Source organism: Enhydra lutris, unplaced genomic scaffold (assembly GCF_002288905.1).
Source record: "Enhydra lutris kenyoni isolate GAN:26980312 unplaced genomic scaffold, ASM228890v2 scaffoldscaffold1, whole genome shotgun sequence".
NCBI lineage: Eukaryota > Metazoa > Chordata > Mammalia > Carnivora > Mustelidae > Enhydra > Enhydra lutris.
Genome location: NW_019154085.1, coordinates 47,298,964 through 47,326,865, shown reverse-complemented (window position 1 = coordinate 47,326,865; position 27,902 = coordinate 47,298,964). Strand labels below are relative to the sequence as shown.

The window sequence follows — 27,902 nt, the reverse complement described above, 5'->3', positions numbered from 1 at the left end:
GTAGACATCACTGAACTCTTATTAATGCTAACTTTTAGCACACATCCTCTCACTTTAAGTAGATGATCAGATCACCTGTTATTAATTTCTCCCTAGTCTTTATGGCTCGCTCTTCTGGGCTGGGATCACCAATACAAAGTTGGGTACTGAGGTTATGGGTGCCAATAATTCCTCCTGATCTTATGCATAGACATTCTGCAGGGCTTTGACCCTTTCTGAGCAGACTTCACACCTTCATAAAGAACCAGTAATAACTCCTCACTTAATAGCCAAACAACAGTGCTTTATTGATAAAAGGTTAGTTTCAATGGATACAAAATTGCTGTGTGAAATAAGTTTTCAAAATACATTTCTATAGGTAAAGATTACCCCTTAGTAAAACAATTATCTCTAAGTGAAAGTTTGTATTTAGATTTGGGCAGCAAAACAGAGGGGGCCATAGACGCGAGAGGATATAGGTCTGCCCACCCAAATAGCCCTTATCATGTGACTAACGGCTGGCCCTAGCAGTTCTTGCAAACTTGGGGGGAAGGGGGGCTGCAGCCACCACGCACAACTGTGCCCCCAGCACCACCTTTTAAATGGCTTTTCCTAGTGTACTTAATGCCAACGTAACCCAGATAGCTGGCCTCACACGGAGGTGCTCTAAAGTCATCAAACACTTTACGTTTCCTCTTGATGGACCTTTGTATGACTGTACCTGAACCTAAGGCTTCTTCATGCAACAATGAGAAGACAAAATTCTTGAGAACACCCGATTACTGTCTGTAGCCCGCCTCTGTGACTAACCTGTTTGGACCACGTCACTTTATTTTGGCCCAAGCAAAAAACTCTTCCCATCTTCAGGTGAAGCATTTTCTGCATCTCTGTCCCTCCTATTAGAGCTAAATGAAAACACGGAGCCAACACCTGCTCCCTCCAGGTGTCCTTTCACCTGTCACTTTCTGGGGACCAGTTTCCCAGTGTCAGTAGAAATGTTGAAAAAAGCAAGCCCCAGAGCCCCTTAGTGCCCCTTGGAGGGAAGGGAGCGGCCAAGGCCACAGAAAACCAATTGGACCGGTGGCACTGAACAGTCCTACACCACGGCACAGATTTGAAATGTCTTTCAGTCTCACCCGACACAACTAAGGGTGTGATGGTAGCTGAAAATGTACAACAGTCTGCACATAGAAAAATGATCGCTCCTATCTGCATTTCAGAAAACTGTTAACAATTTTTAGAGAACCAGTTAAAAGAAAGCCAACCCGGAATTCAGGCATTATGGGGTCATGAGCCTCAGGGCCCAGGACTGGTCTGGGTTCAGAGGGCTACCCTCCAAAGGACCCCGATTCTCACTGCTGAGGCAGATCTTATAAACCTATAGATACAGAAAGCACATGAGAGTGCCATAGAAAAATATAAAAAAGGCTGGTTTCTAAATATATCATTTATTAATTTTCCTTAAAAAAGTTCCTTTTCATGTTAGTTGAGTAAAAATAATTTATTGGCTCTGTGTGGGTAAGAATCGCTGCCATAATATGAAAACTGGTGCTCACGGACACTCATGACATAGCGGAGTATTACCAGTATCAGCGGGGAACACTACGAAACGTGGCTTGTGGTGTTCTCTGCAGAGCAGCTTAAAAAATGACCTAGCATCAGAAGCCAAAGACTTCTTAAAATTTGCCCCTGATTACCTGTTTTTAAAAGAGCTATTTAAGTATACACATACCGTATTAGATAATAGTTCTGTTTTACTTGGTAAAAAAGCAAATGTGCAGATGAATTAACAGTATTGAATTATAGCAGCAAAACTGGTTTTAGGTATTGTGCTCGAAGCAAAGTGAAGCAAGGGAGAAGCGCCATCCTGGTGACCTGGCAGGTGAGTGCCCTGCAGATGCCAGCTCATCTTTCCACATCACTGGGTCCACATTGCTAGCACCCAGGCACAGGCTGGCTATGTCCAAATGTTCTAGAAATGAAATCAAGAGTGCTCCTCAACAACTAGTCAGGCCAGCCAAATCAAAGAAATTCAATGTTAATTATATATACTGACTGATCCTGGAAATCAGTTCCAACATTAGTGGTTAGTCAAGGTGGAAGAAAAATGAAAAATGCAAGGTTCACCTCACAAAATATAAAGTATAACATAGCAACGAAATACAAATGTTAAAAGTACTTCATACAAAACAACACATCAAAAGTTAAAAAAAAAATTAAATTCTCAGGCACAGGTACTGTAAAATGTGGATGGGCACCCTTCCAATGATCTCTCGGAAACACGCAGCTGTAGAACTCATGCGGAATGTTTTCTGTATCTTGCAAAGCGTTTTCTGGAAAAACACAACATGTTTAAACGCAAGTGGTGCAATGCTCACTGCTATGACCATTAACAGCATCATTTTCTGTGTAACAAAGGGCACAAACTGGGCAGAAGTTGACTCCTATGACCAGAGTTAACTAAATCAAAACATCTCCTGGGAACCAGGAGCACCACCAAACTGCAGTGTGTGCAAAATATAAATCAGTTGTATAAACCTAAAGTTGATTCCTCATAACTTCATAAAGTTTTAACATTTAGAGAGGCAGCAAGATCAGAGATGAGCAAACATCTGACACCCCGCCTGCCTCAAAGGAGCTCCACAGCTCAGAAATCCCATTTCTTTCTAACTCACCAGGCTTTCCCCATCAGGCACCAAACCTGCTCATGCAGCCTCAGCCTCATGGGGTCGGCGGTGCTGACATTCCGCCGGTTATAGGTGTACAGGCAAATAACTTAAAACCCTGGCACACCACAGTGTCCTCATCAGTGCTATGTGGACTCAGTACACACTGTTCCAACTGTTCTAAGGTGTTAACATGATGCTGAACATAAACAACCAACTCTGGCCCAGGAGGGGGGGTTACACGGACATTCCCATTCCAGTAACTGGTTACACCCAACATATGCATTTGTGTGCTTCGTATGTATTTGAGACCTTTCCCCATAAGCCCCAAGGGCAGGGTGCTGTTTTGGTGGCCAATGCTCCCACACACCCCTGCAGCTCCTTCCTCTATCACCTGCATGTCTGCCGTGGGGGACTCCTGATGGATGTCCCAGGGTCGGGGCTCCCTGCCTTCTGTATCATCAATCCTGCCCCATGTTGGCAAAGCCTCAGTTCACTCATGTCCCCAAATCTCCTCCTCTTACCACGTACATTGTCCTGCCTCTACAGTCAGGCCCCCACCTGTAGTGGACTCTGCAGCTGCACCCCAGCTTCCCGTCCCCAGATCTGGGCCTGTGGCCAGTACCCACTCAGTCTGCCTAGCCCCAGGCATCTCTCTTCTAGGGAGCTGTGTGCCTCAGCCCCAACCACACATAGCTGCTTTCTCCTCTGGCCTGTACTTGACTTCACCTCTCTTCCTCTGCAAGGTAAGGACAGCAGTCACCTAGAAAGCTCTGAATGCCCACCTGTCCAAAGGACAGAGGGGAAGAGACACTTATTTTTTCCTGGTCCAGGGTCCCTGGTGTCTGCAGATTCCCTTCAAACAGGGAGGCCAGCGCACAACGGGCCAGGCATCTGCCATGACTCTCAGACTGTCGTGGGGTGGAGAACTGCAGTGACAGCAGAAGTCAGCAACCCCCTCGAGGTCCCTGGCCCACCTGACCTAATCTGCCGCTTTATGCCATCTTTACCTTTGGTCTGCATAATCTGCTTTAATAACACCTTCAAAACTCTGTTTTCAGCTGTAGTAAGTTTCTAACTGCATGACTAATAAAGGTTATTTTAATATTTGTCTTCGTTAACATCTTCACTAGACAAGCAGAGCTGAGGAGGAACTTCCACTTTTTAGAAGCTGCCTGGTCTCCTTGAACGCCAGCGAGAGTCAAACCCAGGAACTTCAAAATGCAAGACACTAGTGAGACAACAGAGAGGTACGAGTCATCTGGAAGCACAGTCTGCCCCCCTCCAATCCCCGCATTACCTCACACATGGTGCCCATGGGCCCCGCCGTCGCCATCCCCACCCTGCATCTGCAGCTGCATTTGTGCCTGCATCCTGGCGATCATCTCCTGCATGCGGCGGAGCTACGGGACAGGAAATGGGGACTCGTTACTGGTTCCCAAGGCCAGTCCTCCCTGGATACCCTCTAGGGGCGGCGCCGTGAGATTCCTAAAATTTCAACTTCCAGGCTTTCTCAAAACATGACAAAGAGCACACGAAGGACTCTTATAAATCAGTAAAAGAACAAATAACTCAATAGAAAACTAAGCAAATGATAAAAATTCAATTCAATTAAGAAACAGAAATTAACAGCAAACTGAAGAATTAAGAAAGACAGGATAACAAAAGATGCTTTTTAACCTAAAAGGTGAGAAAGGGGCTGCCAATCCCAGATGTGGACTGGGCCTAGGACTTGTCTTAAGGGGCAACAAGGCGCCCACTGCTCACCGGGTGGATGGCTCTTCTCCACTACCTTCACCACTGTTCGTGACTATGGTTTCCACTGGTTTAGAAAGGCCTCCAGGCATGTGGTCATAAAATATTTACCTGAATTTTCTTAAGTAGCTTTGTAGTCATGTTTTTAACATTTAAGTACTTTAATCCATATTGAATTAATTTTTCCAAAGTAGTGAGTCTTATTTGTTTCCAAAGGCTGGCCCATTGGAGGGTTTCCTGGATATGTATGGATTCCACAGACCCCAACGCCACCTCTCGCAGACACTTTTCCATACTTCAGACCCATTTCTGGATGTGAATTCCATCAGCCCATCATGCCCAAGCCACACACTGGATTTCTATGAGCAGTGGAGCTAACCCTCCGTCATCAGTGTGCGTTCACAGGGCCTCCTGTGCTTTCCATTCCCGGTCTCCAGACCAAGCGTTGGAACTATTTCAGCAAGCTCTCCCCCAGAAGAACTTCACAAACCAAACCACTCTGCAGGAATGGCATCCAGTTTAGAGAGAACTGTGATCTTTGCAATGGGTGATTTAAAGTCATTAACATGCAATTTAAAGTCATGTGTCCATTTAAATTCTGAAAATTGTTTCCAGGAGAATTTTCTAGTTTCTTCTCCATATCAGTCCTGCATAGTTCTCAAATTTTTGTTAATGAGTGGCAGTCTCTTTCTTTGTATTTTCCAACTTGTCTAGATCTATTATCTATTTATAGAAAAACTACTGAATTTTGAGTACTCTACTAAATTACTAAATTCACTAAGCTTTAGGGACGAAAGTCACTAAATCTGCACTATTCCCAGGTTTTCCCTTCTAAATGGCTACCGAAAATCAAATGATAACATATGTAAAGCAATATCTATACTATACAAATGTACACACAATAAAATAGATTACATGTAATATATTCCTTCTTAAAAAAGGAAGAAAAACTGTAATGATCTGTGATGTACACCAACAATATCCTTCTCTCCTTACCTCTGCTTCCTTCTCCAGCAGGATCTGGTCTTTATTCATGTCCTCGTTTTCCACTTTCCTAAGAGTTGAAAGAAATTACAATTTCAATATTGTAACAAACTTAATTGGTTATTTCTGATGACAAATACCCAAAGTAAAATTTCACTCTACATTTCTGAGAAAAGTATTTAAAATTACCTGTTTATCACTTTTCTAACACGAATGAGTAAGAAAGAAAGATGAGAAAAAACACAGCACAAGATGGTGAATTTGAGAAACTTCTCTAACTCCAAGCAGGGGTGGGACACTCTGGTCTTTCCTTACTTGAAGAGTGGCAGCTGCCATCGGGAGGATGGACAGGTCTTAATGGACATAGACTGTGACAAGGACACTTGAAAAGAAGTAGGGCCTTAGCATCCAGGTCGAGGAGGCCAGCGGGGGAGGCCCGCTGAGCAGGCCCTGAGTGGTGAGGACACAGCTCTTAATGAGTGCACATTTCCCTTCCACATCGGCCTCTAAAACCTTAATACCTGGTCCCCAGGTAAGGTTAAGCAAACCTTAACATACACCCTGTATATATACACAAATCCACCAGATTTCAAAAATGTGAATATTTTAATAAATTACAACACAGCCACCCCCTGGATCTGCGATTACTGTGCCCCATGCCAGGCCGTGGATTGGACACACATGACCCTCCTGAAGGGCAGTCAGAAGGTCAGCAGTAGCCCAGCGCTGCATCCCAGCACCGTATCCCAGAGCCTCCGACCCTCCCCACACATTACCACAGGAAAAGGGGTGAGTACAGGGCAAGAAGAGGTTTTGAGAGTCAGACCACATTCATATAACCCTGATGGTAGGCTACAGCTGTAATGGTTTCATTTTATTGTGGTTGTTAATCCCTCACGTGTGCCCAATTTAGAGATTAAACTTTATCATAGACAGGTATGTACAGGAAATAGGGGTGTGCGTATAAATTTCGGCACCCTCCTCAGTTCTAGGCACCCACTAGGGGTCTTGGAACGGATTCCTGTGGATCAGGAGTGTGGGAGCAACCACTGTACAGAAAATTCTTATTATAAATGATACAGATCACTTGATACGTAAGCTAAGCAGAGATAGGATGTGATCAGGCATAAATCAGGTCACAAAACACAGATCTTGAATAAAATCTATTACAGTGGTGAAAGAGAAAAGGTGAGGGCACTGTGTGCATTTCTGAGGAGTGGAGCTGCCTTCTTTTTTCTTTTAAAGATTTTATTTATTTATTTGAGAGAGAGTGTGAGAGAGAACATGAAGGGGATAGAAGGTCAGAGAGAGGCAGACTCCCCATGGAGCTGGGAGTCCAATGTGGGACTCGATCCGGAGACTCTGGGATCATGACCTGAGCTGAAGGCAGTCGCTTAACCAACAGAGCCACCCAGGTGCTCTGGAGCTGACTTTCTTAATGGCAGGTAGGTCTGCCCTCATTTACAGACAGGGTGATGTTCTTGAGACCAATCTCTGGCCTTTCCAGCTAAACCTGCTCTTTGAGTGCCGATGGTTCATGTTACCTTTGATAGGTTACAGAAAGCAAGGTAAGATGACATTAGCAACAAATGCCTAGTAATAGCTTCTGAGTAGGAAACCAAATTGTGCTGCTTAGAGTCAGGAAAGCCCAGCAGGACAGGGTGAATCTGTGACACAGTATGGAGAGAAGGGGACAGCCATGAGGTGGGGGAAACAACCTGCCGCCTCTCTTGAGCCTCTCAGAGCGGAAGTTTTCATAGTGAAGGTCCTGAGTCACCTCCTGGAGATCCTGCATGTGGGTGCTGGAAGAGAGAAGGGCGCGGCAAGGCTGGCTGTGTGTGGGAGCTGTCGGCACGGAGAAGCCCCACTAGTCAAAACCCCACTTGTTACTTGCTGAATCGTACACAAAATTGCTGGAGTCTGGGATATGGGGCTGAAGCTGTGCAGCTTTCGCTCCTCCCTCCCCCCAAAACAGGTGGAAGCACAGCCCACAGGGCTAGGAGAGGAGACCCTTCCAAGTGGCCTCTCCCACAGATGCTGCCAAGCTCTGCATGAGCCCATCACCAGTGCCCAGGTAAGATTTTAGCAGATCATTCTAGGTAAACAATGTCTGAAACAGAACATGCTTTTCTGAAAGAACTTAGGGAAAACATGCAATTCATATAATCGAATTCTCCAGCTTAAAGACTTCATTAATTTAAGCTATGGAAAAGACCATACAATGAAGCACGAATATTTTGAATAAACCAGAAACAGGACTTTAAATCTTCTAATCATCTCAGAAAACATTTATCATTTTCTTGGCTCAGCTTTTTCAAATACTTAAGCAGCCAAGAATGAGTAAAGGTAACATATTGCGTCTGCTCAGAACGTGAGGAAAGGGATGGAGAGCAGGCAGAGGGCTGGCATGCTCTCGCTTGCTCTAAGAAACATACAAAGCACAGGAAGGCTCCATCTGCAGCCTCCACAACAGCAGCGTGACCACAAGAACCCGTCCTGAGCTTCCTATGTGGTGACTGAATTGTTGATAAAGCTTAGTGGTTTTAATCAATTTTCAGTTACTCAAAATTTACCTAGATCACCCACTCTCTGATGCAGTAAAGGGATCTTTGATTTCAGCAATACTCTTTGCATGCCTCTTGATTCAAGAATAGCATCAACTACTGTCACTTTTAGATGAACACTTTTTAGAGGAAAACATCTGCTTTTGTAGTTAGGTCTGTTGCAGGTGCTAAGAACACACGGAAGAACCTCAGGGCTGCCCGGGGCGGACCTGAAATGGTCGTGTGTGGCGGCCGAGGGTGGAAAGGCCACCGTGCAGCCAGCCTGAATATCTGCCCCCAGAGCAGGAGACGTCCCATGTTCGGTGCGGCCATGCCACAGTGCACATCTGGTCTACTTTCAGCGTCAAGAGAGCTGGGAGACTAGGGAGGAGGGTGTGCTAAGCACTTGGTCTCGAAAGGGACAGGCGGGTTCTGCAGTGTGAGTCCCAGAGAGCTCCCAGGGACGGCCTTCCGCAACAGGCTGCAGCGGCCCCTGCATGCCCAACAGTCAAAAAGCTTCACGCTCTGTGCTCGACACTGCCCATGGGAATGCCCAGGGATGCCCGGGGATGCACAGGGGACACACGGGGACGTATAGGGAAGCAAGGGGGACGCCCGGGGACACCCGGGGTTCTTACATGAGCATCGTCCGCAGCTTCAGAAAGTCGTTGTGCTCCGGGTTCTCCACCTCCACAACACCCCATGGGTAGAGGCGGCCTCTGACCTTCTTGCCCTTGGCTTCAATCAACTGATTGGATCCAACCACAGAGAATGGGATACTGGCCTAGAAAGAGACACACCAGGTAGAGAGGCTCCACACAGGTAACCCCAGCTTCTACTGCGAACACAAGAACACAGGCATGGGCTGAGCACACTGCTGCTTATTACATGCTTCCTTGGCAAACTAAAACATTTTACTCAGAAGTGACAAGTATTTTCCACATGGGAAAAATTATATGGAACAAATTAAACCCATAATAACATTTCTAAACTTTAGGTGACAGCTATGTCAAAATATATTTAAAGTAAAAATACTACTGTAACTGAATCTACCAGACAATCTGAAAGGCCAGCCTTCCACAAGGTGGCCCTCTATCAACTCCTTCCACAGCACTGATGACAGGCACAGGACTGAATCGTGTTAGGCATCTGGAGAGCACTCTTACCTTGAGAAGTCTAGTCTGCTCTTTAAAGTCCTCATCTTCATCTGATTCTGCATCAGGTAAGTGATAGATTTTGATGTTATGTTCTTCAATTTCATCCAGAATCTGAAAGGATGACAAACCAGGAGCAATTTTAAAACCACATGACATTTCAATCAAATCTATTAAAAATATTATCAGAATTATCCAACTGTCAATACAGAATTAAACCAATTACTGGTTTTCAAATAATTTTATACACTGCTGGAGCAGTATTTATGCTGGCCTTTCAGGCACTCCTCTGTCCAGAGTAAACAAAAATAATGCACCAGCTTCAGCGTATAAAGCAGCAGACAACCAATGCCAGCACAGCAGCGATGAGGCGATCACACACCACAGCCAACCTCCGGAACCACACATGCCCTGGGAGCAGCACAGCCTGAGGCCACAGGCACCAAGAGACCCACAGGCTTCGCCGGAGGCCAACAGAGGAGGAAGAGGCACATAGCAGAATAATCTTGCTTAAGGCTCCTAGGAGAGGACACAGTAAGACACCCGGGATGGCTGGACAGTAAGCCTCTCAGTGGGGTAAGCCAGAGGACAACCCAATACCAGGCTGGGCTCTGGGTTTTATTCAACAGGCAACAACTGGCAGCAGAAGAACCACACCCTTCAACCAACCAGGCCGTAGAGTGGCCTAGAGGGGACGAAATGCCCTCTGTGCCAGGCACTCCAGCAGGTATAGGCAGGCTAGAGCTCCCCTTACCCTCCTGTAGGGTCCTGGGCCACAAGGGACAAGCACATATGCCAAGTCAGGAGAAATATCCCTACTTTAGACCCTAATCTGGCAATGGATCTTCTTAATGGGAACTCTCAGGTCTTTCTGATCAAAGACCTCGAACCTAACACACTGTCTGCACAAAGTCAGGATTCACGAAGAGGTCTTTCTCCCTCCTCCCAAAGTCCTTCCAGCATCCCCATTCTTAGTGGAGGCAGAGGAATGATCTCCCCCGTGGGAGAAGGAAGGCAGTAAGCATAAACCTGCTGTATTTCTTCCCTTTTCCTGCCCATTACCCATCTCTGCTGGCCCATCTGCTCTATGTTGGCCCCATCAAGACAGGGTGTACACTGAGGATGAGAATCCAGTGGAGAAATACGTAATAAAAAGGCTATTTTGAATTGGAAAAGAGGAAGAAGGAAGTGATGAATCAACAACAATCACAGATTTCTCTGTATGGGCGACTGCACCAGAGATGAACTCAGGTACAGGGCCAGGGAAGCTGGGAGACAAGCTCAGGAGCGGGGGAAGAAGAGACTCTTGTTTACAGACATGAAAAAGAAGATTCTCAAAAGGGAAAAAAAACAATATTAAACCATGCCAACATTCAGGGGTTAGGAAGACAGGTAATGAAACAGGCAGAAAGACAAGTGCTGAGCTTCTGAAAGCACAGCACACCGCGCTGCTGAGGCCCAAGTGGAGGGACAGCTGCTGCTGGCTGATGGGGAGCCAGAGTTCAAGATAAAGGAGAGGGTAGGAACCAATACCGGGAAGTATAAGACCAAAGCAGGTCTGCCAGAAGTTTTTCTAGATCAGGGACTAGGGAGGTACCAGGAGGTACAGGGGAGAAACCAGATCAAGAGGAGGGATTAGGAAGACCCAAAATGAAAGCAGTAAGGGCAAAATGGGATTTCACTTCATCTCAGACTGAAATCAAGCCCTAGAGTTCTGGACATAGGATCAGAGATGGGAGGACACAACATTCTAACTCTGTCCCTGCTCCCCTACCTCTCTGAAATCCAGCATAACATTCTTTATTAGAAAAGATTGAGTTCCCCTAAGTGGGAGCTACTCAAATACATATGGTCCAGCATAAACGTGTCAAAGCTTTCAGGGGCTCTCCCAAAGGCCTGGATATTTCCTAAAGGACTGGCAGGCACTCAGACAACAGAGGAAAAGGCTGACAAACATGCATGCATACAAATGAAAAACTCTGCCGTGACAGAAGACAGCAAGAAAATTGTAAAAACAGAAAAATCAAAACTAGGCCTGAAAACAGTGTGTTTCACTGTTTCACTTTTATAGACCCATAAATCAATTTAAAAAAAAGGCAATGAAAACAAAGCACAGGCTCTAAAGCCTCAGAAAGCATACCAACAGGGATCAAGCAGCAGGACACAAACACACTCACATCAGCAACTGGGAAACACAAATGGAAACCAGATGCCACTTCCTGTTTCTCAGATGGGAGACATTTTAGAAAAACTGGTGACACATCTAGGATGGTTCCAGGTGTGCCAGGGGGCAGAGTGCTCACACTGCTTTGGGCACGTAAGGTGTTACAAACTTGTTTTGAGGGAAATTCAGACTTTATTTTTTTCTTTTAAAGACTTTTTTTTAGGGTTGCCTAGGTGGCTCAGTCCTGGGATCAAGTCCAGTGTTGGGCTCCCTGCTGAGCAGGGAGCCTGATGCAGGACTTGATCCCAGGACCCTCAATTAGGGTCCTGGCAAAGGCACACGCTTAATGACTGAGTCACCCAGACATCCTAGGGAAATTAAAACTTTAAATGTCCATCTTTAAATACTTAAAATGCCCATCCATATCTTTCTAAGAATCTGACTTAAACAATTCTGAGAAGGCAGACATATACCTACTCTACTCTGTGCCAGGTACTGTTCTAGACTCTTGGAATATACAAGGAAGCTAAGCAAAGACCCCTGATGCCAGGAATTGAGGGATGATGGTGGAAGGACCAAGAAACACACTGAAGAAATATTTTTGTGTGTGCTGGGAATGCTCTTATTCGAGATAGAGAGAGAGTGTGTGTGTACGTTGATCTGAGCTGTGTAAGGGTGCGGGGGAGTGTTTTCTATGTATGCTGGAATTCTTAGAAAGTCAAGTGACAGTATAATATGCACGCTATGGACCCATTCTATAAAAACAAAAACATAAATAGACTATGTTTTGAAAGGGTACATAGGAAACTGTTAACAACCACTGCTTTTACAGATAATTAAAGGGGAGCCTGGGTGGCTTAGTCTGTTAAGCGTCAGACTCTTGGTTTCGGCTCAAGTCATGATCTCAGGGTTGTGATATCGAGTTAGGCTCTGTGTTAGGCTCCACGCTGGGTGTGGGGCCTGCTTGCCATTCTCTGTCTCCCTCCCTCTGTCCCCACCCACATCCCTATTTATACTCTCTCTCAAAAAAAGAAAGAAAGAAAGAACTTTTATTTGTAGAATTCAGCATATGAGCTTGGACTTTCTTAATGAGCATACAAATAGAAAACAGGCAAATAATTAAAAAATATATACCAAAGAATCCACGAAGAGGCTTTTAGGATAACATAGAAAAAGGCACCAAAGACGAACAACCAGCACACGGCTGCTGGGAGACCAGGGGCACTTGGGCTGGTGAATGGACAAGTGCAAGGCAACCTCTTAATGGCCAAAACAGAGGCCATTTAAACAGTCACAATAACAGATTACAATTAAAACATATTCCTAACCGGACAGTTTGTAGTAAAATGTTTAGATCAACTAACAACTTCACAGAGATGATCACACTTCCACACCCACATCACTCACCTAGCACATGGCGTCCCTTCTACTCACTGAAAGCGTTTCATGTAAGGGGAATTACAGAGAATAAGAACTTGACAACAGTGAGAATATTAAAAATCTACAGGTGTTCGGTGTTCCTTAAAAACCATCAGACTCCCCACCTGCTCCCTCATATCTCTGACACACATCCACTCTTCCCCAGGCTCCTGGCCCTCAGCTACCCTCAGTGTGAGACACATACCCTCTTCTTCAAGCGCTCCCGTTCCTTCAGGGTGAGCGTGTCGGCTTTGGCAATGACAGGCACGATGTTCACCTTATTGTGTATTGCTTTCATAAATGCGACGTCTAAAGGCTTAAGTCTGAAAGGAGTGAGACTGTCACAAATTCAGGGGAAGAACAGGGAGACCACACATTTCTTTTCTCTCAAAATTATCTCTCACTTCTTGTATTAAAATACACAACTTGGGGGAAGCTGTCAACCCACCAAGCAGAAAGGAAATTCTAAGAACTTGTTGGTTTCTACTGTAAGTGGTCCACTTACCCGTGTCCAAAGGGCGAAATAAAGTAAAAGCAGCAGTGCACTCTATTATCAATGATGTGCCGTCTGTTCAAGCCACTCTCGTCATGCAGGTACCGTTCAAACTGCTCATCGATGTAGGAGATGATGGTCTTAAAACTGTGAGAAACATAAATAGCAGTAACAATGGGACACAAAAGGCAGGGAGCTCCTAACTTCAGAGACAAAACCAGTTTTTTTCTGTCCCCTGCCTCCTACCAAATGTAATTTGATAACTCACTCAACAGATGGGACTGGAAAACAGGCTCCTACATTCGGCAAGATGGAGGTTTTTGGAAAGTGCGCCAAGCTTAATTTCCCCCAAGTGCCGGGTGGTGGGGATGTGTGTGTGTCAAGGCCTGAAGAGAAGCAGTGAAAGCACCTGAGGTGACTGAGCAGAGGGCTGCCAGATCACACAAGGACTGTGAGTGCACAGAGGATGGGGCAGTGTGTGACACTATGAACCACTGCAGTAGGATACAAGGAGCAATGCAGAGCAGGGCACGACTCCTGAGGAAGGAAGGGAATGGGAGAGCCTCTCCCTTCCCCCTCAGCTGCTGGCACAACCATGCTTTACACCCCACAATACAGGAGCCCGATGCTTCCACCATGATGCGGGCCTCACTGCAGGGTATGAGGCCGAGTGCCCTTCTGTCTGCGGCTCTCCTCCTGTGCCACAAGGCTGAGGTTCATGTCTCTAAGAGGAAGGACTACATCAGAGTCCTCTCCACTGGCCAGGGTTCATTCAGATCCGGGGGTTTCCTTTATATGAGCAGTTGATGAATGGTTGGCTCTTACAGGAAAAATAATTTTTTCTTTGTGAGAGTCCTCATTTAAAGTGTTATCATCAGTGCACTTTGAACTGTCCCACTGCTTCATTAGACACAGCTACCTCAAACCCAATCACCACCTGGACACTGTAAATGTGAATGAATTCAAATAACCCTAAGCACTTCTGGAGCCGTGTCCCCGAGCGGCGTACCAATCCCTGCAGTTGATGGCGTCCCCGTAGCCAGGCGTGTCCACCACTGTCAGGCGCAGCTTGACCCCTCGCTCCTCGATCTCCACAGTCGAAGCCTCAATCTGGACAGTTCTTTCAATTTTCTCTAGAAAAACAAGCTTAATGAGAAAATGTACCTAAAAATCAACCAGTTTTCAAAGAGGAAAGATGACCTGTTAGTTTCTTATTAATAAATGACTCAGAACTTCATTACCCCTCTTGGAGGAAGGTTTTCAGAGGTAACAGGACTGTGTAAAGCGAGCCCCAAGCTGGCAAGAACACCTGGCAGCTAAGATTAAATAGCAGCTCAGGAGAGTTAAAATGGCAATATTGAAAATTATGACTCCTGCTGCTGATGCAAAGAGAACAATTTATGACTGTTTAAAACTGAATTCAGAGATACTTACAAGAGGGCTCTAGGTCCCAGTGTGGCGGCCTGGGTCCTAGGCTCCGATGGGGTGCACTAACCCACCACGCTCCCACAACACGCCGGGAGGGCACACCCTATTCCCACAGTGGTCAGCTACTCAGAGAACTCTCTTCGTGACAGAACACTTTCCCGTGACCCTCAAACATGTACTGTAGGCAGAAACTATTCCTTATCCTTCTACAGTAAAAGGGAACACACACGGAGAGGCTGGGCCTATGGATTCATGCAATCTATAAGCAAGATCAAGGCCTACAGCGGCAGCACCTTTCCCAACAGAAAGAACATGGTCCTTGTGTTTAAAGCAGAACCAACCCACATGGCTGAGGCAAAATGACCATTCCCGTGCTCTCCACGGCTCCCACACAGAGAACTCCAGCTACAGCACACGGGGCTTCCATACCTGCAGCTCCGGGGATGATTCTTTCTGGGTAAAGGTCAGTCAGGAACAGGCTGTTTATGAGAGTTGATTTTCCAAGACCTGATTCACCTTTCAATGAAAATGAAAACACTGTCAGGACACGAGCCGCACAACACAGGTAATCTACTGAGTTGATGTGGCACAGGGTTCAGTACCACACACGCGTCCTCATCTGCACTCCATTTGACCACTACCACTTTGGTATGACTCTCCCCATTTCATTGATGGGGAAACGGGTGACTCTGCTTGGAGAGCTATCCAGAGCAGGGCCTTGATGAGAAAAGATGTGTACTTCGTATCCTAGGAGACAAAGATCTAATCAAGAATTGCCATTTATTTGAAATCAGGGCCTTGATCTGGATCCAGGTCTTTGAGTCTCCAGAATTCCCACATGGTAAGATCAGAAACACACTCTTAGTTCTTCACAAAATGTGTGGGATGGACTTTAGAGGTGGAGCTTTATTTTTTTTAATAAATAAAATGCAGATTAGGTTTCCAGTTATGATTTTTGCTGTCAAAGCTACCACATTTTCAGGCAACTGAACAAATCTATCGAACAGTGTCAACAGCACTCTGGCTTGCCCAGCTGTGGGACACACAGAACACGTGCCCGAGACCACAATGGAGCCCACAATCTCTCCCTCCTGTCACCAGGGCAGGAGCAGGCCACCGCTCCCCCTTTCCTGCTATCACACATTCCGTGCCCCACCACCGGCGATGGTCTCATGTCAGGCAACCTGCCCACTCAACACTGTTGAGTGTGACAGGACCAATTAAGACAACACATACTCACTTGAGCATGTAATGAGTTAGGAATTCTTCCTCAACTACTATTATACTTGAATTCAGGATGTTTTGAGTTCTGTAATATTTGTAGAGTATTTGAAACTTAATTTCCAGGAGGATGCAAGACAGCTCAAGTTAAGTGTTACAACCTAAGGAGGTACGTGCAGATTCTACCGTCTCCATGCAGGCCATCAACTAAGGCTGAGTTCTGCCCAGAAAAGTCCTTCTGAACCAAGTGCCTGACTGTGCCCAGGGCTCCTTGATCTGAACCTCCCTCTGCTCAGTCCTGCGTAGCACGTGCAAGGGGCACACATCTATTTTAAAAATCATTATTTCCAGGAAAATGAAGAATGAATCTGAAATGTGTAAACATACACAATTAGGGCTGGACTTTAACTAGATTGCAATTTTCATATATGGAAAGGAATGTCAAAAAGACAAAACCAGAATTACAGGTTCAACAGGTACAACTCTATGAGCACACCAAATTACCCTTTTAAACTGCCTAACCCATGTCCCCTTACATTTTTATCACATAATGAGAGAATTTTCACCAATAAGTGCTCAGTCCTTTTGTGTGCCTGGCACAGGTCCAGGCTCTGGGATACAGCTAAATCCCTGCTCCCATGAAGCTTGGCAGTCCAGTGGGGGAGAGGACAAGTAAGCAAAGTCACTTTGTCACCAACAAAGTGATGACAGCTGTGGGCAATGAAGCTAAAAGGGACCGTGACACAGAAGACCTCTCAGCAGAGTGTCGGAGTAGAGACAGCTTCTTTGAAAAAAAACAGCTAGTATTCCAATGGCTGACTCTAAATTATAAACCTTCACTTAAAGGGTAGAAGTATCTTCACTTGGAATGGCTTTCAGGCAACATCTATAAATAATCAACTCGTGAACTCAGAACATGATGCTTTTGGGCTGAAATCTCTGTTAAATGACTAGCTTTTTGAATCCACCTTCACCAGCATCTCTATCCCACAGGAGCTTCTCAGGTGCCTTTACGTGAGAGGCACAAGAACTCAAGAGGAGATGTGCAGTGGAAGCCCCACAGCACAAGATGCACCAGCCACCTGAGCTAGCAGTCCTGTTCGAGTGATGACAGCAAAGGCTGACTGGATGGGAGGTACTCCAGGTTTACAAAACGGCTCATATTTTTACCCACTAGGGAGAAATACATATAGCACTGGGCACAAGGTGGCGTCACCACAAGAAGATACGCGCAGGTGATGGAGGTGAGCAACATTTCACAACAGCCTTCTGCAATCCCGAAGGGCACAGGGTCCCAGGAGCTTCTAAACTCCTTCACCCCCCAAATTTAGGCCAATCCAGGAATACCAGTAAAACAAAAAACAAAAACAAAAAGCTCTCTAACCTGGGGGGCTGGTCCCCTTCACATTTACTTTTCAACTTTAAATAGTACAAGGCAGTACTCTCTCAAACACTGAGCAACATGGCCATTTTAGAGGGTCCCTGAAGGGCAGCACCCTAAGTGGTCCTCAGAGTGGAGAGCCGCACAAAGAGGTGCTATTTCACAGGGAAAGGATGCTCAGGGGGGCCCCATGCAGCTTGGAGCAGCCACTGTCCCACGCGCACATGCCCTGAGGTAGGAGTCCCCTGAACATGAGTGTGCATTTTCAGAACCCATGAACCTACAATGACGCCAGTGTATTTTCGCCAGAAGGGAGTTTCCATCTTCTTAGCTTAGTTCCCAAGTTCTCCGAGTGTTCACTCTATAACCCGCTCGTGAATTTGGTCACATTAACTGACCTATGGTTCTACCAGGTAACGTATTTTGGCAATAAGCTTTATATTTTTAATCTCGCATTTCTTGTGAATGGAGCCAAAACCCACCTCACATCATCACTGTGGGAGGCTGGACACTTGATATAAACTATCACCAACTATGTGACCAGTTGATCAGACTTCAGCAGCATCAAGGTCCCTCACAAGCAACTGGCCTGCCACCTTGCCTCTGTCCTTGGGATCTTTAAAAAACATACTTGTCAGGGCGCCTGGGTGGCTCAGTGGGTTAAGCCTCTGCCTTTGGCCCAGGTCACGATCTCAGGGTCCTGGGATTGAGCCCCGCATCGGGCTCTCTGCCAGGCAGGGAGCCTGCTTCCCCCGCACTCTCTGCCTGCCTCTCTGCCTACTTGCGATCTCTCTCTCTCTCACATAAGCAAATAAAATTAAAAAAAAAAAAAAAAAAAAAAAAAAAAAAAAAAAAAAAGTTAAATTTAAAAAAAAACAAAAACATACTTGTAATTTTAAAATTTCCTGCAGATTGCCACCCAAACATCTGAAGTTCTTTTTCTTTTTTAAGATTTTATTTATTTGACAGAGAGAGGGTGTACACGTGGGGGGGGGGGCAGATGCAGAGAATCTGAAGCTGAGCCTGGAGCCTGATGCCAGGCTCGATCTCATGATCCTGAGATCACGACCTGAGCCGAAACCATGAGTCTGATGCTTGATCAACTGCACCACCCGCGTGCCCCAACATTTGTAGTTTTTCATTTGCATGTGATCATTTTGTAAAATTTATTTCCTTAGAAATAAGCCACAGTTTTAAAAACAATGCCTTCTCAACAGTCTGACTTACAAGTTAGGTACATTGGCCTTTTCCCAATATGGGTTTTCCCTCTACCCAAAAGTCGTGTTCCTTAGCCCAAACAGCAGAAAGCAAAAAAGCAAATACCACTAATTGGTATGGGAACATTTTTTGACATTCCTAGGCCCCCCAAAAAATCACACCTCAGGCTTTTGATAGCTTAGAATACACCTTAACAGATGTGCAAAATCAATCAAGGTGAAGCCCAGATACTCGCACAGTTCAGGACTCTGGGGGCTGGACACCATGATGCTGAGAGTGCGAAGGCGCTCCGAGGGCATGCTGTCTCTGTCACAGCTCGCCGCAAAACCGATGCCAAGCTCTTCTGCTTGTCTTTCAGTTGGTGAAAATGGGCAGGACAGCATGTCTTTCATACAAGACCTAATGTGAACTTTCAGAAAGCAGGGGATACGTGTATACCATTTTTCTTAAGCTGCTAATAGTTACCATTTAAAGTTGAGGGTTCTCGTGGTTAAGTTTCTAGCTGCTATTCACTACCCATCTCACCCTTAACCCCCTAACTACCTGCCTTCTTTCAAACCCACTTCACTGAGGTGTAACTTATATACATCTCAGTTCAATAGTTCCCTACACTCATCTCAACTGTGCTGATGGGTTTGACAAAGTACACACTCAGATAAACTCCACCCAAGACAAAGGATCTCTGTACCACCAGAGCTCCTTTGCTTAAGTCAGTGTCAGCTCTACCTGTCTAGCATTACTGCAGGCATACACCAAGCTGTTTTCTGTCCCTACAGAAAATTATTCTAGAACTTCAAGGGACTGTACAGCTTGCCTTTTTGTGCCTGGCTGCTTTGCTTTTGCTCGGCACAATTTGCTCTGGAGATGAATCCATGTTGTTGCATCTCCCAATAGTCTGCTCTTTGTACCGCCTAGCAATTCACCCTTACACGGACACATCACCATGTGCTAACCCACCCTCCTGCTGGACACCTGCATCACCTCCAGTCTGGGCTACTGCAGGAAAAGTGCCTCTGCACACCCATAAAGTGTCTCTGCGGACATGCCATCACATTGCTCCCAGGTGACCACGGAGGTTGGGAACTGTCAAGCTACAAGGTATGTGTGTAACTGCGAAAGCATAAAACTAGTTTCCAAAGCGGTTGTGTCACTTTTTATTCTCACCAGCCGTTAGGAGGGCGTTAGTTGTCCGTATCCTTGGTAACACCTAGATGGCCAGACTTGGAAAATTTCAGCCACTCCAGGGAGTACGGGGGCGTCTTGTGGGTCAGTGTGCACTTGTACCTGATAACCAAGGAGGATGCTGTGGGTCCTGACCATTCAGTGTCTCCTATGAAATGTCTGTTCCAATCCCGTGGTCCTTTTTGTAACTGGGGAGTGTGTCTTCTTCCTGAGCTATACGGGTTTATGTTCTGGATACAAGTCCTACCTCGTATGTAGTGCTGTGAACGCTTTCTCAGTTTATGGCCTTTTTTTCTTGTTGGTGTCTTTAGAAGAAAGTAAAATTTTTAATGAAGTACAACTTACTTATTTTGTGACTAATGTTCTTCACATTCTAAGCAATCTGCTTACTCCAAAGTCAAGAAAATTTTCTTGCCCATCTTCTTCTAGACTCCTTACAGCTGTATGGTTAGTGACTATGGGGTACAGTGTGAAGGAGGGGTGCACAGTCCCTGTCTGCACATGACCACCTACTTTTTTACAGCACTATCTCCAAAATGACCAACCTTTCCGCCTTTGTATCACCTTGGCACCTTTGTCAAGAATCAGCTGACCACGTGTATGTGGGTCTACTTTGGGCTGTTATTCTCTTCACTAGATTTGATTGTCTACATTTACCACACTTCACAGTTCCTGCTGGTACATCTCGAAATCAGATAGTAAGAGTCCTCTACGTGATTTGGTCTATTCTAGGCCCTCTGCACTTATGTTTACACTTCAAAATCAGACTGTTCATTTCTACCTTACACAAGCTTGGTGTGACTCTGACGGGCACTGTGTTGACTCTGTGGATCACTATGTGGGCAGCAGGACACGGTCATGGGCACACCCAACATGCCAGTAGTGCTCACAGTTCCTCTGACCTTCCTTCACTCAGCCCAGTCGTCATGTTGTCAGTGGGGGACGTGCACACCATTTTGCTACGTTATGTTCAGCAGTATGAATTTCTTGTATTAAGGCAAATGATACTGTCTTTTGAAATGTTTTTATTACTATTGTTTTTTACTGTCTTTTAAAGGTCATTTTAAAATTATCTGTTGGTAATCCAGAGAAATCAAGTTGATTTTTGTGTACTGATCAGAACCTGCAATCTTGATAAAAATGACTTATTAGACTTAGTAGTTTTGGGATTCCTTAGAGTTTTTAACATACTCAAAAATCTTTTCACTTGTAATTAAGCATGTTTTATTTTCTTTCTTCATGAGAAAGACACTAACTATAGGTTTTTAATATATACCCTTAAGTTGAAAAAACTTCCTTTTACTTATTGCTTACTAATATTTTTCTTCAAGATTTTATTTATTCATTTGAGAGAAAGAGTGAGAAAGAGAGCATGAGAGGGGAGGTCAGAGAAAGAAGCAGACTCCCCCTGGAGCTGGGAGCCTGATGCGGGACTTGATCCCAGGACTCCGGGATCATGACCTGAGCTGAAGACAGCTGCTTCATCAACTGAGCAACCCAGGAGCCCTAGCTTACTAATTTTTAAAACCTTTAAAGGGTCTGAAATCGTTACAACCGCATGTTTTAGGTGACGGCATGCATTTCCCCTTCAGAACCATGAGGACTCATTTTCCAATGTTAAACCACACACTCCTGGGATAAGCCCCATTGGTTAGGATATACAGTCAGCTTTGCCAAAACATGAGCCCTGAAGTTGAGAATTTGTGCCAACACAACTGGTATGTTTGGGAACAATTTCGACATAATATAAACTTTGTATCTGTTTATGTGTAATTTCACTGTTGTTAAACTAGGTGAACACAGACAACCACACCCAGTAATATCAAGCCATGAAAGTTTACTCCCAACATGTACCCCCAGAGCTCCCAACAACCTCAGTAAAGTGGTATCGTGGGAAACGGCCACTCAGTCCTCTTGGCACAGCTCCCCGTCCATTTTCACACAGCCATCCTTCCACCATTTCCTGATGCCCACTTTGACAAACTTCAGGGACTAGTCAACCCATAGTGACTACATTTGACATCAGATAGTATTTTAACCAACTTACATGTAAAAACCATCCTGATTACATTCCTCACTCTCTTCTAAATATGCCACCGAAATTGGGTTTTGAGTCTTATACCCCTGTTTTCTTTAGGAGCCTATGATTTCAACTGCATTACTATATAACATGGTGTGTTGTTGGGTTTTTTTTTAAATTTATTTGACAGAGACACAGCAAAAGAGGGAACAGAAGCAGGAGGAATGGGAGAGGGAGAAGGCTTCCTACTGAGCAGGGAGCCCGATGCAGAGCTTGATCCCAGGACCCCGGGACCATGACCTGAGCCGAAGGCAGATGCTTAATGACTGGGCCACCCAGGCACCCCTAACATGGTGATTTTTAAGGAGCACATATACATTGTACTGTAGCAAAAGTGACTGTGTTAATGAGCATTTTTATGTATTGCTGGACTTGCCTTAACTTCACTGAGATGTTTGTGTCTACGCTCATTAAGAGTTAGTCTGTACTTTTCTCATTACTGATTACGGGGTAATGCTGGCCTACCAAAATACTCTCGCCATAGAGTATCTTTGGGGGGCGCCTGGGGAGCTCAGTTGTTAAGCTTCTGCCTTCAGCTCAGGTCATGATCTCAGAGTCCTGGGATTGAGCCCCACATCTGGCTTCCTGCTTTCGGGGAGTCTGCTTCTCCCTCTCCCTCTGCCACTCCTCTTGCTAGTGCTCTCTATCAAATAAATAAACAAAATCTTAAAAAACAAAAAAATAATAAAGACTAGCATTTGTGAAAGTTCCGTGTGCCCTTGAAGAGAATGTGTTACCTTGTAGTCCCTCAGCACAGTGCTCTGAATGTCAATTAGGTCACATTGTTTGATAGCGTTATTTTAATATTCTGAAACATTACTGATTTTGTTTCAAAAATTACTATGCAGAATGTTAAAAACCCACTCTCACAAATTATTTTTCCTGATTCTGCACCATACCTCACTGAGATTTGTTATTAAGTGTACATACAGTTAAGACATTGTTTTCCACTGTCCCCTGAATCTTTCTGATACCTACTTTTTGGTGTCTGGGAACATCCAGGTAGTAGACCTGAAGTCTGCTATCTGGTATTGATAGAGCCATGTGAGGTTTCTCATGGTTGGGTTCCGCATGAAGATTTTCTGTTCTGGTTGTTCAGGCTCATCCTGCCTGTCTCTCACCTGTCACGGTCATGGCTGTGCCCCTTCAGCCAGAGAGCTGCCCTCTCCCCATCTGTCTCATCTCCTCTTTATCTGCCTTCTTTTGGATTAAACAGGTTCTTGTGTTCTAGTTTATCAAACCTATTTGCTTCTGGTCAAACCCTTGTTTTCCTTTTCTAATGGCTGCTCCAGAGTTGACAACAAGCAATGTTAACTTAGCATCCCTCTCTTACAGAATATTCCATGAGGTCAATGTATTACAGCAGTCCTTCTACACACCCTCCTGTCCCTTGCTACTCTGGTTCATCATACTCCAACGTCATACCTCATTAACTTTGCTATAAAAGTAATTATCATTGAAAGAAATGAAAAACCAAAAAAAAGTGTTTGTTTACCAACACAGTTGCCATTTCTAGTGCTCTACCTTTTCTGTTACCCTGAAAAATCCCATTTAATAATCATCTTTCTTGGGGTGCCTGGGTGGCTCAGTGGGTTAAAGCCTCTGCCTTCAGCTCAGGTCATGATCCCAGGGTCCTGGGATCGAGACCTGCATCAGGCTCTCCACTCTGCGGGGAGCCTGCTTCCTCCTCTCTCTCTCTGCCTGCCTCTCTGCCTACTTGTGATCTCTATCTGTCCAATAAATAAATAAAATCTTTAAAAAAAAACCATCTTTCTTCTGGTGTAGGTCTGATAGTGATAAATTCTCTCAGTTTTTACCTAAAAATGTCTGTATTTCATTTTTTTTTAAAGATTTTATTTATTTGACAGAGAGAGATCACAAGTAGGCAGAGAGGCAAGCAGAGAGAGAGAGAGAGGGAGGAGGAAGCAGGCTCCCTGCCTAGCAGAGAGCCCGGTGCGGGACTTGATCCCAGGACCCTGAGATCATGACCTGAACTAAAGGCAGAGGCTTAACCCACTGAGCCACCCAGGCAGCCCTGTATTTCATTTTTTTAAAGTCTCCATCAGAATTCCAGGCTCATGGTTTTATTCTTTCAGTATTTTAAACTATCATTTCCTATGGCTTATGTTATTCCTGCTAAGTCAGTGGTCCTTTTACCCTTCCATCCTCTGTATGCAATGTGCCTGTTTCCCACCACCCACCGCGTTCCTTAGAAGATTTTTCTGTTTATAACTGCTTTTCACCAACTGTTTATTGTGTGCCCTAGTGTTGTTTTCTTTATATATATTCTACCTGGGGTCTGGATATATTCAATTCACTGTTATATACGTCAGAAAAATTTCCATCTCAAATATTGTTATTTTTTAAAAATCTCTAGTTCTTTTGTTAAGTGCTTTTTGGTTATCTTTATTTCATTTATATTCTCTTTTAGGTACCAGAAGCATATTTAAAATAGTAAAAGTTTTTGGGTGCCTGGGTGGCTCAGTTGGTTAAGTGACTGCCTTCAGCTCAGGTCATGATCCTGGAGTCCCTGGATTGAGTCCCGCATCAGGCTCCCTGCTTCAGCTTCTCCCTCTGATCTTCCCCCTCTCATGTTCTCTCTCTCTCATTCTCTCTCTCTCAAATTAATAAATAAAATCTTAAAAAAATAAATAAAATAGTAAAAGTTCTTGTTCACCAATTCTATCACCTCTGTCATTTCTGGATCTGTTTCTATTGCCTGATTTCTCTCCTGGTTATGTGCTACATTGTTTTGTTTCTTTGCATAAACAGTAACTTTTTATTGGATGCTAGCAATTTTAAATGTTACATCGTAAACTGGATTTTGACATCCCTCTTTAATGAATGATGGCTTTTATCCTGACAACAGCTTATTTGTCAATCAGCTTGATCCTACAGGGCTTGTTTCTAACTTTGTTCAGGAAGGTCCAGAACAGCTTACACTCAGCTACTGGCAGGTCTCAGCTCCCTGCTTTGGGGGACTTCTCTATAAAGCTGCAGGCCGGTCCTCCTAACACAGTGACTGGCATGCCCCAGAGCGAGTGATTCAAGAGAAGTTAAGGTGCGAGCTGCAATCTCTTTTATGACCCAGTCTCAAAATCACACACCTTCATTTCTGCCATATCCTACTGGCTACATGGGTAAGCCCTACATAATGGGGGAGGGGGTAGAAAGTATCACAAACACCAGGAGGCAAGAGTCACTGTGGCCATTTTGGAGGGTCACCAGCACTTTTACCACATACAAACAAGAAAATGACAGAAATATTAGAATTTTACTCTTCAACAAAATTTTCTAAAGAACTGTTTTTTCAAATTCCCAGTTACTGGATTCTGGCAACAAAGGAATCTTTCTTTTGACTTTATAGGCCACACTATTAAACCCTAAAGTTGGGAAGGGGAAATATCCACTTATTTAATAAGCTTGAAGATATAAGCTAATTTCTTACCGACCACCATTAGTGTGAACTCAAAACCCTTTTTCACTGATTTTCGGTGAACTTGATTGGGAAGATTTGCAAATCCGACATAGCCAGGAGTTTCTGGATTTATAAACTGAGTTGGCTGTTGCTAAAATAAGATATTACAAAAAAAACACACAAAAAAAAAACCTTATCAGTTACTTTTAAGATATAACCAAACCTGTGACAAAGGTATCATTAGTTCTCACAAATTAAGATATATATACTTTACAAAAGCAAAAATTAGTACGACGATTATGCATCAGATAGTAATGAATACCCAAACACTCCAAAAGAAAAGGAAAGTAATAATCTTGCAATTTTAGCCACAAGTTCTGCTTTTCTCAGCATGCTTTTTAGAACTAATTTATTTCAGGGCTCTGTGCCTATAAAATTCATAATGATAAATTATTTGAATTTTAAATTATTATTTGATTGGTCTGCTGGGAATGAATCAAAGTAGGTTAAATGGATTGGTACTCATGCATTTAGAAACAAGAAACTGGAAATCTGAAAAAAGAAAGCTCAAAGCTTTTAAAATGTCAAATCAGAACTGTCTCAATGAATCAAATATATCAGTTATACTAAAAATGAGTCATATAAGTCTTGAGTATAAACAGCTTGAAAACACAAAGCAGTTTCTCCTTGTATTGTAGAGAAATGAGAAGATCTCTTACCTTAGACATCTTCAGTGAAGTTTCCTTGATCTGTTAAAAAAAAAGTGTATGTTTATATGTATACACACATTTGATGTAGCATGAATTGACATGTAAAGACTTACACACAAAGCATAAACACCTTATGTTTCACTCACCTTGTCAATTGCATCAAATTATAAAAATGAGATTATCTCATTATAAATTAAATATAAAAAATTAGATTAAATCAGCCATATATACATATGTATACATACAAACATCCCATATTTCCAATAGTATCCAAACTAACTTTAGTACTGATTATATGTGAAGCACCAGGGACACAATAGGAGAAAAATACAAATGCTCATGACCTCTTGAATTATGATTTTTCTTTCTCTCTTTGAAACCTGTCTACAAGGAAAGGGTGCTTGTAGAGTACTATTTGCTACTGAAGGTTCCTTGAAATCCTGAGAACTAGTTTTTGACAATGGAGCACACAGAACAACATTTATAAGTAAAGGGAAAAGGACTGAACACACTGGAGTGCTTGAGGAGAGTAACAGTTCTAGAGACATCTGGAATTTTAAAATGAATTTTAAGACTTTAAACTTTGGGGAACATGGAGTCTGGAAATGGCTAACCTTTGGTAACAAAGTCAAGAGATATGAATGCAGTCAGATTTGATTCCCTCTGGAGCTTAGAAACTTAGTAGAAAGTTTCTTTCCTGTTCTTGTCTCCCCATCCCCCAAACCTTAACATTCCTGAAAACTGCACACCCTTTTTCCTTTCTGAATGTCACTGTTCCCAACCACCTCTGAAGACATGAGGCTCCTGCACCCCCATGTGTGGTTTGGTTAATGAAGGCTGGCAGCTGTAGGATTTGCATTATAGTCTTGGTTCTCCTTCTAGGGGCCCACTGGAAGTCTTACTCTCACCTATCTGGCAGGAACAAGAAGAGAGGCAGAAGAGGGCTGTGGACTCATGTGCGGCCTCGCAAACTGTTTCCACCACCACTGCTGAGAAGGGAGTGTCTGTTCAGGCCTGGGCTAAAAGGGAGGACCACTGACTGAGGAGGTATGGAAACCTCCAAGCATAGGTGGGGAATTAAGGCAAACTTAAAGGAAAGTAGGACTGTTAGGCAAGAACAGAAGCAAGAGATGAATTCTGAAGAACCTTTTGGCAAGGAAAGGAATACAGTGGATCCTGGAAAAGCTTGGAGAACAGAGGTCCTGAGCATAAGGACTCCAGTGACCACATCTCCCTTCTTCAAAAAGAGTTAAATAGGCAAGGTGCAGGAGGAGGAAGGCAATAATTTTTTTTTAAAGATTTTATTTATTTATTTGACAGAGAGGGAGAGACATAGTAAGAGAGGGAACAAGCGGGGGAGTGGGGAGGGAGAAGCAGGCACCCCCTGCCTAGCAGGGAGCCAGACATGGGGCCTGATCCCAGGACCCTAGAATCATGACCTGAGCCTAAGGCAGACACTCAACGACTGAGCCACCCAGGTGCCCCGGAAGGCAATAATTTGACCCAAAAAAATAGTATCACTAGAATGAAGATGCAAGTACACTATTTAAAAGAAATAAAACTGGGGGCGACTGGGTGGCTCAGCTGGTGAAGTGTCTGCCTTCAGCTCAGGTTATCATGATTTCAATTTCAAGGTCCGGGGATGGAGCCTACCACATCAGGCTCCTGGCTCAGTGGAGAGTAGTAATTTTTTTCCCTCTCCCTCTGCCCCACTTTACCACTCGTGCTCTCTTTCTTTCTCCCTCTCAAATATATAAAATCTCAAAAAAAAAAAAAAAAGAAAGAAAGAAAGAAAGAAAGAAAAGAAACAAAACTTGCTAGACCTAAAAACTATGATTTTCAAACTCAGACATTGGTAGCTCAGTTGAACAAACGTCCACAGCTGAGACTCAAACTGTGACTGGGAAGACCAAATATAAGAATTCTTAATGCACAGGCAAAAATACAAAGATGATGATCATGGGTAAAAGACTTGGAGGAACAATCTAGGCCATCTACCGTGTTAACAGAAAGAGTTCTCATTAAGAAGGGACAGAGGGAGGAAAAGAATAATAGAAAAAAATTTTCCTTAGAAGAACAAAGATCAGAGTCCACACATTAACCAACT

At 44.2% G+C, this 27,902-nt stretch overlaps 1 protein-coding gene across 2 annotated transcripts in view; it reads right to left on the bottom strand.

The window, feature by feature from the left end:
* Positions 1–262: 262 nt before the first annotated feature.
* LOC111153019 (septin 2) overlaps positions 263–27,902 on the bottom strand; it is a 32,917-nt gene continuing 5,277 nt past the window's right edge. For both annotated transcript variants that reach the window (XM_022511855.1, XM_022511910.1), the window contains 12 exons: positions 25,805–25,834; positions 25,116–25,236; positions 15,015–15,101; positions 14,167–14,290; positions 13,170–13,304; positions 12,870–12,987; positions 9,094–9,195; positions 8,566–8,711; positions 7,103–7,186; positions 5,397–5,454; positions 3,946–4,048; positions 263–2,312 (listed from right to left, as the gene is read on the bottom strand). In XM_022511855.1, the coding sequence (XP_022367563.1) occupies positions 3,947–4,048; positions 5,397–5,454; positions 7,103–7,186; positions 8,566–8,711; positions 9,094–9,195; positions 12,870–12,987; positions 13,170–13,304; positions 14,167–14,290; positions 15,015–15,101; positions 25,116–25,236; positions 25,805–25,813 (1,086 nt within the window). In that variant the 5' untranslated portion in view covers positions 25,814–25,834 and the 3' untranslated portion in view covers positions 263–2,312; position 3,946. The remainder of the gene's footprint in view (positions 2,313–3,945; positions 4,049–5,396; positions 5,455–7,102; positions 7,187–8,565; positions 8,712–9,093; positions 9,196–12,869; positions 12,988–13,169; positions 13,305–14,166; positions 14,291–15,014; positions 15,102–25,115; positions 25,237–25,804; positions 25,835–27,902) is intronic.